At 53.9% G+C, this 11039-nt stretch overlaps 1 protein-coding gene across 3 annotated transcripts in view; it reads left to right on the forward strand.

The window, feature by feature from the left end:
• The window catches only part of PPP2R2B (protein phosphatase 2 regulatory subunit Bbeta), a 100757-nt gene extending 90821 nt beyond the window's left edge, over window positions 1-9936 (forward strand). For all 3 annotated transcript variants that reach the window (XM_056350253.1, XM_056350255.1, XM_056350256.1), the window contains 4 exons: window positions 697-861; window positions 8104-8273; window positions 8775-8866; window positions 9591-9936. In XM_056350253.1, coding sequence (XP_056206228.1) covers window positions 697-861; window positions 8104-8273; window positions 8775-8866; window positions 9591-9870 — 707 coding nt within the window. In that variant the 3' untranslated portion in view covers window positions 9871-9936. The remainder of the gene's footprint in view (window positions 1-696; window positions 862-8103; window positions 8274-8774; window positions 8867-9590) is intronic.
• Window positions 9937-11039: the final 1103 nt, after the last annotated feature.

Here is an 11039-nt window from a genome sequence, read left to right on the forward strand (position 1 = left end):
CAGGCTGGTGGGAGCTCAAAGTGGGTATGTTTGAGCAGGGCTGCAACATGTGCTGGGTTTCAGGGAGGAAGATGAGGAGTGCTAAATTTGGGTAAAACCTCAGGGAGTTTAGATGGCCTGAGGGAGACTGGCCAAGGTGCAAGTGCAGCGCCCAAAATGCTTGCTAAGAATTAATGAAGAAACATCACCACCGGGCAGTTTTCAACCCAGCATTTCAGTGACCTCAAGCACATGAAATATTTTTGAAATTATGTGTACCTGGGCAGCCACCCCTGGGCTGTGGTAGTTTTCTGTTGGTCATTGTGCTCTGGGATTTTTTGCCCCTGTTGATTTTGGTGCAGTTACTCACCATGCCCTGGCACTGCCATACGAGATGTTTACTCTGGCATGGAGTGAATGGTCAGAGTCGGGTCTTGTGGCACGCAGAGGGGCTCTGGGCTGTGGTGCCGGAGCTGTGGTCCCCAGCTGCACAGCAAACGTGATGGATACTGGCTTTCCCTGCACGGTATAGGGCCAGCTGGGCGCTGCGGTTCTGCCCCAGGATGGTGCTACTCCCCCAGGAACACCTGGTTTGCACAGGGCAAGGGGAAGCCCAGGTGCCCAGAAGCATCAGCTGGAGGGGCAGTGAGAGGGGACCCCCCGGGAGGAGCGGGGTCTAGCCCAGGCTACCTGGGGCTCCTTGACTCGCCCTGCCAGACATCGTGGACATCAAGCCAGCCAACATGGAGGAGCTGACGGAGGTGATCACGGCTGCCGAGTTCCACCCGCACCACTGCAACACCTTTGTCTACAGCAGCAGCAAAGGCACCATCCGCCTGTGTGACATGCGCACCTCCGCCCTCTGCGACCGCCACGCCAAGTGTGAGTACAGCCCCTGCCGTCACGATGGCTGTGTCGGGGTCCCCTTTGGGTGAAAAGAGCCCAAAAAAGGGAGTGTGGAGACGCACCTGGGCTCAGGTCTGCCCTTCCACCTCCTGCGGATGTGCCAGGCTGTGGTCCTGCCTGCCCCTGGGTGCTCCCATGGCCACCTGCCCTCAGCCCTGCCCAGCCCCAAAAGGAGCATCTTCCCCCGTGTCCCAGCCCCCTGCCCTTTGTGGGAGCATGTTAAACCCCCCAGCAATGTTTCAGCAGTAGCGGATCTGAGGGGTCACTGGATGCTGGTGCACAGCCGCTAAGAGCCGTTAGTGCCAGAAGGCAGGGAGTGCTGTGTTTCTTCAGGCTGTTTGTCTGAACAGCCCCATGTCCTGTTGTCAGCTGTGGTTGCTGCCGCAGGGGTCAGGATATGCAGAAGTGCCCCCTCAGAATCTGGAGTGAGCTGGGCAGATAGGGACCTGGTCCTTGGTCCTCACTAGGCTGATGCGATGAGTGAGGTGCTGCTGAGGCAGCTGAGCTTGGTTCCTACCCAGCCTGTACATGTCAGGAGGTTGTTACTGGGAAAAATTGTCTTTATCAACATCTGCTTGGTAAAATAGTGGCACAAATACCTACAGCACTTATGGGTGTGCTGGCAAATGCCTGCTGCTGTTCCTTGTGCCCTAGCAGTCCCTGGAAGGCAGCTCTGTGCTGAGTGCAGCACTGTAAGTAAGATGCAAATGTGGGACAGACCTGAATGGGTTTAGTATCTGCCTGAAAGGCAGCGAAATAGGGCAGAAACAAGGGCCAGTGTGACTGGACAGCTGAACCCCTGTGTCTCCTGTTCTTGTTTGAGTTTTCATCAGAAAATGGCAATTTCTTGTGGGAAATGAAGGAGATTTTTGGTATTCTAAGTGTGATCATGTTATGAGAACAAGATGCACAAACCTGGTGCAACATATTGGAGTCCCGTGCTCATAATCTACCTCCAGAGAGCACCCAGGTGTGTGTCAGGCATAGCTTTCCTAGAGGCAACAGGGAATCACACACCAGCTAATGCTTCTGGGCTTTCAAGCTGCGGTCGTGGTCTGATACCTGTTTTTAAGCTGGAGTACAGTGGGTGGAGAGGGCAGCTTGCATTGCTGGCTGGAGATTCAGAAATACCAACAGGCATTTTTCCCAAATCCTGAGCAAAATACACCTTTCTCTTACATTTCCTGACCATGTCTTGCAGTCCCACAGTGACAGCTCCCAGCTGAGGATCAGAATACAATTAAGGAGCAAACAAAATTCATTTTCCTGACACTTCAGCAGCAGAAGCACCCCGCTGGCTTTTCCCTTTGTTTGGGTGCTGCTGCGTCCCTCCAGCCCTCAGCCAGCACACTGGCCAGCGGTGAATCCCAACTTGGTTTGACCTCTCCTGTGACATTTCCTTATTGATTTCCCTCCCTCAGAAGCATCAGCCTCAGTCAGTTGCAGTTCAGCAGATGTGTAAGTCAAAATTGAGACAGTTCATCAAAGTTCAAAATGAAAAGCAACATTGGCTTTTGGAGGCAAATCCTCCAACGGAGACATTTAATAACCGTCAATATTTAATAAAAATGCAGAAGATGGCACTGCACATCCCAGTCATGTTTATTTAGATAGATGCAGTTTGCTGCTGGCGGCCAGCTTTTACTTATGTGCTTCTCTTATTAAATTTGGTTTGCCCATTTTATTTGAGGATCCTGCGATCTGTGACGTTGTATGTGTCACCCCCAGCCGTGTAGCTTCCTAAGAGCATCAGCTGCCACATAGAGGTGCCTGCCCCACAGGGCTGCGGAGGGCTGGAGGGCCGGCGTGCTGCTGCGCTGAGGGTTGGTGATCCTCAAGGGCATGCCTGCCTGGGCACACCATGCACAAAGAAATCGCGTGTGTTGTCTGAAGCCCCACGAGAAGCCAGAGGGGAGATCGGGATTCCCGGAGTGGCTGGTAATGCCAGCAAAAATCATCTTGTTTGAAAAACATTGGGAAAGTGAGGAAAAACCCCGCTGGGGGTTACTGCAGTTATTTCCCCATAGCAAAAGGCATTGGGCTTTCCCCCTTTTTTTTTTAAGGAGCCACCTGTGATTGTCCCTACTGAACCTCTGAACCAAAAGGCTCAGAGCACAGCCTGTTCCCCAGAGGGGACCTTTACCTTCTGGTCTTTTCACTGCTGGCGGCCTACAGCACCACTACCAAACATATTCTTTGCCGAAAACAGTTTCAGCTTTGGTTAGAAATCAGAAGCACACAAAGCTGCTTTGATCAGGTAACCGACAACACGCAGATTTGACCCTCCGCTAATGCAGATTGTTTCTAACACAAGCCACCCCCCACCCCCACCCCTTCTATTTGGGCAGGCGCTGCTGCCTTTTGGGCAAGCCCCAGCCAGACTCTGCATCGCTGCTGCTTTCCCTGCGAGGAGCAGGATCATGCCATGGGCTGTGCAGCCCTTCTCGGCCATCTCAGGGTCCGCATCCCCCCCGGGAGGCTGCTGGGGAAGGAGGGCAGGCAAAGGGGGCTGGCACCAGGAGAGCAGCTCCTGGTCCGTGTCGGAGAAAAATAGGTTTGTTGTGTAACAGAGAATTAGTGTTCAGAAATCCTTTCCATGAGCTCAGCAGCCCAGATCTGCTTCTGCAGAAGGAGCAAAGCCACACAAAAGCCTTCAGCTGCGAAGCAAAAATAGCTCCTGTGAGCCCCTGCCCAGCCCAGCCCAGTGCTGTGGCTCAGACCCTCTGCCTGTGTGCTGGGACCCCAGTGCTGGCAGAGCCCTTGCTGCTGCCAGCGCCGGCACCGGCGAGGGCCTGGGCATCTCGTGGCTGTGGTCCTGCTGCCCAGTGGCCATGGGGACAGTGCCAGCTGGGGCTGGGGACAGCAGGGTCCAGCCACCCCGCAGGACAGCAGCTTGCCCCCGTCCTGCCAGCGCCTGGGCTGGTGCTTGGAGCACCCTGCCAAAAGCATCGGTACCTCATCTGTGAGGAAGAGGAACATGTTCTGTTGCCTTGCTACAGATAGGAAGAATGAGGCAGAAAGGCAAATCGCTCGCGTTCGGGGGGAAATTGGCACCAGACGCGTAATTTCTGCTCCTTAGCCCGTGGTGGCGAGGCTCCTGTGCCGCTGGGCTGGGGGCGGGTTGCAGAGTGGATTTTTCTGATATAAAGCAAAGCTCTGTTCTGCTTGTGCTGGCTTAGGTCTTCCTCAGTGGTGTTCATGATTCATTTTCTGCATAGGTGAACTGTTGGTGGAGTTTCATCTTTTTATTGGAAGCAAGAGAAGCAGCAGAGGGTTAATGTATTTGCCCATGTGAGTGCTGCTCTGCTGGGCTTCCAGCTTTCCACGGGGCCCATTTATTACCAGATTAACTGGAGCCTCAGCTGGAATCCAGAGGGGTCAGCTGCCTTGCCCGGGGCTTATGCACTTGGTGGCTCCACCGCTTTTAGTGCACAGGCCAGATGGGTCATCTTGCACATGTGAGTGGCACGTGGCCCCTGGGCCAGCATCACCCTGCTCCTTGACCCACGGCTGCTGCCCAAGGGTGGGCACCATGCAGGGTGGGCGAGGGAGCAAGCAGGCGAACCAGGAGCTGGCAGAGATGGCGTGTGCAGGTGTGCTGCCATAGGAGGTTTGGTTTGTTAACAGAGGTAATGTGGACCTGTCCTGAAACACAGTCGCCAGTTAAACCCACGGTGTGCTTGCTGGTGGCCACCAGTAACACCTCAAAAGCTTGGCAGGGAGTAACTGCTACGTGGGAGTTGCCTGCTCAGACAGAACTTGGACTGATGGATCCAAAGTCCTTTTACCTGACAGGTCAGTTAATGCCACCAGTCATCTGGTGTGACCTGAGACTCGGGGTGCACGAAGGAGTGGGGAGAGTAGGAGGAGGAGAGAGTGTAGAGCTGGGCTCTGCTAGCTGTGTCTTTCCAAAGAAGGGAGAGCGAAGGGTTAAAATAGCCACATCTGGAGGAAATTAACTTCTCCCACCTAGGGGTGTGGGTTTGGGGTGATGCCTAGGGCTGCTGCTGCCTGCCATGTGCTGTGGCACTGTTCCCTCAGCAGCTGCCTGCCCTGACTTGAGATGCCCATGTCCCACAGGCGATGGTCTGGCCTTGCTGGTTGGTGACCCTGCTGCTTGGTGAGCAGGTGTCCTCTAAAGGCTGGGAGAGGCCTGGTCTCACCCCTGGAATCACCTTTGTCAGCTCAGAGGGAGGGACACGGATCCATGGGCTGCCACATGCCATTGGCACTGGCGGGGATGAAACTAAAGATGCCAGCTCTGCAAAGCCACACCAGGTTCCAGCAAAACACCTTTGCTCCCGTGTTCCTGGTGACGGCACGTTCTCTTTACCTATTTTTTCAGGTAAGCCTTTTATAGAGGAAAAAGGTTCTATAAGTAGAGTATGGAGATCTGATTCCCTGTTAGAAAACTCTGTGTGTAGAGAAAGCCAGTTGTGCGCAGCGCTGGGAAGCTGCAGGGTGAGCTGGGCTGAGCTCTGTGTCCCAGGTTTCAGCTGCAGCAGAGCTGGGCAGGTAGTGTCGCCCCTAGAAACTCACCACCTCCTTCCTCCAACCCCTCGCAGGAGCTGACCATGTCCTGCTGCACGCAGTAACAGGCCTGGCAAGACCTCAGACTAAGAATTAACTAGTCAGTTGTGCAAAATCACCAGGGGGGTGAAGAACAAGCCTCTTGTGTCACCCTGAGCTCATTTAGCAAAGTGGGAAACCTCTTTGTCTTTGCAGCACTCTCCTGTCTTCATCTGGAATCAGAGTTCCACCCAGCAGATCATTCACTTCTGACAGGGCAGGTGTTGGGGCTGAGCTGAGGGGGTGACACCGAGCGCAGAGGGGACCTGAGTGGCAGTCACAGCCCAGCCCAAGCTCGGTGATGGCCCAGTGCAGCTTTTGGTTTTCCATTCTGACTTACTAGTTGTCATGATTAGAGTTTAAATGAGGACTGAGAAAGAAAAGACAGGGCTTGAATTGGTGTTAAATTTATTGTTGAGCAGTTAAATTTATTGATGAGTGAAAAAACCCATTTGCTTTGAAGCTGCCCTGAGAGGGTCCCTCTGGGCAGGGGGTGCTCGGGTGCAGGGCGGCTGCAGAGGCAGCAGCTTGGGGGGTCGTCTTCAGCAGTGCCACTTGAACGATTGTTCTCTGCGTTGGTACCTCTGGGCTTTCTGTCGCAGTATCAGAGCCATAGTACAGCAGGCAAGGAGACCAGCACAGGGAAAACGCATTTAGCCCATACCAGACTTGTGCGTGTTAAATGTTCTGCGTTTTAAACAGTCGACAGCTCCTGCACCCCGGACTGCAGAGGGGAGCAGGTCCTGCGCCAGGCTCTGCTGTGCACAGCTGGATCCCACGCTCGGCTCCTGCCTTCTCACCCTGGGCACAATCCTGGGCCCAGCAGGGGTGCTGCCCTTGCTGTCCCAGGGGGCTGGGGCTGATGCTCCCACCCTGACCCTGGGAACGGCCGTAGCCCTGGCTCCTCGTCAGTGCTGGGCACAAGGGACAGAGGAGCCCTCGCTGCACTGCTGCTCTGGCAGGGCCCGGCACGGGGAATCGCCAGGGAAGGGAGCAGCAGGGCGCTGGCAGGGGCAGGGCAGGTGTGGTGCTCTGCCAGTAGGAAGGCTCCCACAGCCATGCCGGGGGATGCGGTGCCTAGTGCCGGAGGGCCGTTCTCAGCCCTCTTCGTACCACGGACATCTCACCCTTGCTGACTTGCCTTGGTGCTGCCACAGCTCTTGGGTATGTTCTGTGGGGCCTTTCCTGTTTGATAGTTGATCTGCAATTTAACATTTTCTACTTCTACAGTACCGGCAACAATTTCCTCGTGCCCCTGTACTATAAACTGGAGAGCACCTAAGCCTTGGCATAAGCTCACATACACGCATCCGTGACAAACGCTGCAGCCCTTAAATCAAACCTCACGGAGCCAGCCGACCTGATGTGAGCAAACCTGTGGTGATTACAGGGAAGACACGTCATGGCATTCAGATGCTCTCCACAGACTGCCTCAGATCTTTATTTTCTCTTGTTGCTGTCGCTTTTCTTATTTAAAAAACCTGACGTGTCATCAGATTTCCTGCTGGTGATTAAAGGACCCAGAGCTGGGTCCTGCTGTGGGCAATGCCATTTCAGATTTGTAGAGAGGTCATTTATACTGGCACTTCAGGCATTTTTTCCACAATGCTCAGGAATTCAGGTGTCAGTACCACAGGGCTCAGTGAGGGGATGATAAATGTGAGCACATGCCGGTGCTCCTCGGGGTGGCGTTGTGCAGGGCACGCTGCCTCCGAGGCATGGAGTGGCCAAGCCGGCTGTGGCGTGTCCCCTGCTCTGGCCACTGCCAGGATGGAGCCAGCAGCCACCATGGCAGAGGGTTTGTAGAGCTGCCTCGGTGCTGGGGACAAGGGTCGAGGAAACGCAGCTGGCAACAGCATTATTCTCCATCAGAGAAGTGAAGTGCTGTGAGCTTCTCAGTGCTCCCCAGCAGTATCCCTTAGTGCTGTGCTGGAGAGCTGTCTGCAGAGGTGGAAAGAGGAGGCTGGGCAGATGTCCCTGCGGTGGCAGCGTCTCTCTTGATGCATCTCTGTGATGCTTTTTTAAAGCCATACTTGCCCGGCTGATGTTACGACGAAATCAGATTTGTAAATGCATTTAATCTGGAGCTTCATCAGTCTCCTTCAAACTGTTCACACTGTGATTTATTCAAAGACTGGTCAGGTTAAATCTGTAGGTTGCAGGGGCTATAAAATATTTACATGACTTTTGGTTACGCTGCACATTGATTTCTAGAGAGCAGAAGTGACACGCAAGGCTCTAAATCTTCTGGGCTTCTGTGGTGCTGTGATAGATTGGTCACCAATGGTCTTTCTTGCTTATTGCATGTGTTAAAAACAAAGGAGTTTCAATTGTGCCAAGTCAAGTCCTTAAAACATGGGCATTTGTCTGGTCTAGGCCAAACCCGGAAGCCTGCTGTGGTGATGTCCCACAGGGATGCAGGTTTCCCTGCTCGGCTCCGGGGCCGGGGGTGCCCTGGGACGCCAGCTAGGTGCCACCTATAGGTCTCCCCGGCCAAAGCAGAGCCTCCTTTGCCATGCAGCAGCGTGGCTCCAGGGATGCTCACTGCCCACATCCTGCGGTGCCAGGGCAGGGTGGCAGGTCCCTGGCCTGGGGACAGGGAGCTCCTGCCTTGGCTGGTGCCAGCACTTATCCTTTCCTCTTCCACAGTTTTTGAAGAGCCCGAAGACCCAAGTAACCGGTCGTTTTTTTCCGAGATCATCTCCTCAATCTCTGATGTCAAATTCAGCCACAGTGGGAGGTATATCATGACCCGGGACTATCTCACGGTCAAAGTGTGGGACCTGAACATGGAGAACCGGCCCATCGAGACCTACCAAGTGAGTGTGGCATGGTCAGGCACCCACGGTGCTCCTGCCCGAGCCGTGTTCCCGGGCCAGTGGCAGGGGGGATGGCTCCAAACCTGATGGATGGCAGCATTGTGCCATTAAATCATGGAAAGCAAATGAAGAACAGTTAAGTGCGGGCTGGAGTGGCCTGGTGAAGTGTAACCCACATCCCCAGGTTGGGTGGTGGTGAGGAGGGGAAGCTCAGGTGCTGGTGGCCAGGAGGGCTGCCTGGCAGGCAAGTGACAGGTCCTTGCTACCCTCTGCCTGGGGATGTGGCCTGGCACTGCCTGAGCTGCATGTGGAGCGGTGGTGCTGCTGCTGCTTACAGCAGAAGGGTGGGCATGGTCAAGGGCACACAATAACGGGCCGTGGCCAGTGCTGCTGGCACGGCCATGGAGAGCCAGGGCTCACCCCCAGCGAGCACTGGGCTGGCACTGCTGTGCCGTGCCGGCTGGTGCAGGGATCTCATGCCCCATCCCTCCCTGCCGGCAGGTTCACGACTACCTGCGGAGCAAGCTCTGCTCGCTCTATGAGAATGACTGCATCTTCGACAAGTTTGAGTGCGTCTGGAACGGGTCTGACAGGTGAGCTGTGAGCTGTTCAGTGGCAGCTGCACCCTGGCACCCAGCCCCACGGGGCTCCCTCATCCCCTGCGGTCCCTTCCCCGGCCCTCGGCTGGGTGCGGGGTCTGCAGAGCTTCCCTGTGGGATCGCTGGGATCACCTAAACCCACAGCCCCATGCCCAGGCACTGCAGGGGGTGTCTTGTGGGGTCCTGGCTCTCTCCTGGATGGGTTCCAGTCCTGTCCTGCATCATCCTGCAGGAGGGTGGTTGATGCATTTAGCTCCAGATTGCCAGACTCGGGGAGTGGCAGCTGTCCACCCATATTTCAAAACGATTCACACTGAAGCAGGTGGCAGAAGGTGGCAAGACCGGTTGACCTGTCAGGATTGCCACGTTTTTTTCTCTGAACCATCAGAGTGAGTTAACGAGGCACAACTGGACCTAAAGCCCAAATTCCAAATCTAATGCGATCTTATTATGCCCCTGGATATTCAGTCTGCCCCCAGTTACGAGGAGGTTTGCTTCTAAAAACATGTGAAAATCATTCGGTTCAGGTCAGCTAGTTCTTTGCCATAAAGAATCACATCCATATGCATTGTTATCCTGAAACGAATTGCCTCCCCCATGTGCATTCCCTGGGTTGAGGGGGACACAGGAACACACCACCCCCCCATGCTGGGCAGCTCCGGTGTACCACGGCCGGGTGGGCTGCACAGGGTGACCCATCCTTCATCCCTCCTCGCAGCGTCATCATGACCGGCTCCTACAACAACTTCTTCCGCATGTTCGACCGCAACACCAAGCGCGATGTGACGCTGGAGGCCTCGCGGGAGAACAGCAAACCCCGTGCCATCCTCAAGCCCCGCAAGGTCTGCGTGGGCGGCAAGCGGAGGAAAGACGAAATTAGCGTGGACAGTCTGGACTTTAGCAAAAAGATCCTGCACACAGCTTGGCACCCCTCTGAGAATATCATTGCCGTGGCAGCAACAAATAACCTGTATATATTCCAGGACAAGGTTAACTAGGAGGACAAGTTGTTCTTTAGGAATCTCATGTACTGAATACTAGTAAACACAAGATTTCAAATGTTTCTTTTCTTTCTTTCTTTTTTGTTTTCCCCCCCCCCCTTCTTCCTTCCTATCCCTTTGTTCGGTTGCCGCCCTGCAAACAGCGGCTGTGTGGAGGCACATGCACCCGTGCCCCAGCGCCGGGGGGCAGCGGGGGCACCCCCAGCAGACACCCTATTTCTCTTTGATTTATGTGTTGGGAGCGATGGCAGGTGGGGGGTGAGTGGGGGGGTGTGTGTGTGTGTGAGGCTTGTGCTGCCGCCCCGGTGTCCCTGGGGTGGCGGCAGCTGGCTGTGGAGCAGGGGGATGGGGGATGGGGGCGTGTGGGGACAGTGGCCGCAGGCCCTTGAGCGGTTCTGGCCACAGTCACCCCACGCTCATCCTATTAAACTTGATCCTAGAAATATTCCACCTGTCATGCTGCGAGATCAGAACGTCATCCCCTTTGCTGGTTTTCACGTTTGTCTTTTTATTATGATCATTTTGTGTTTTTACCAACAGAGACAGCAAAACCAAACATAAAATGGAAAAGTTCAGATTTGCAATGGACAAGCTTAAAGGGGGGGATCTGCTGCGCACCGAGACGTGTCTGCTCTAGCCAGGCTGCTGCCTTCCCCCACCCCCAGACACTCTCCCGAGGATTTGGCTTTGTAGATACTGTGGTGCCTTTTTTGGTATATGAAATACCTTTATAAATAATGCTTCCAAACTGCATTGACTGCAAACCAAATTGAACCCGGGCTTTCCTTCTGCATTTCTTGTCTTTTGATTTGGTCATTTCTACTTGTTCTGTTGTAAGCTCTTGCATGTTGTGACTGTCTCTCTCTCTTTCTTTTTAAATTTATTTATTTATTTATTCAATTTTTTAAAAGATAAAGTATAATTTGCTAACTTATGACCTTCTAAAAAAGAAACCAACCATATATTGCTGTTAGCACCTGACTGCTTCAGAGAGAGGCTGTCTGTGGTCCTACATCATAATAATAATGATAATAATAGTAATAAAAACAATAACTCTTCCTCTTTGCATGGCAAGGCTGCCCCTTTCTACTCTAAAGATTGTTCAGGTCCCTCTTATACTTGAGCAACTGTTCAATAAAAAAAAATAAACCCACTGAATTTTCAGT

Source organism: Falco biarmicus, chromosome 8 (assembly GCF_023638135.1).
Source record: "Falco biarmicus isolate bFalBia1 chromosome 8, bFalBia1.pri, whole genome shotgun sequence".
Taxonomy (NCBI): Eukaryota; Metazoa; Chordata; class Aves; order Falconiformes; family Falconidae; genus Falco; species Falco biarmicus.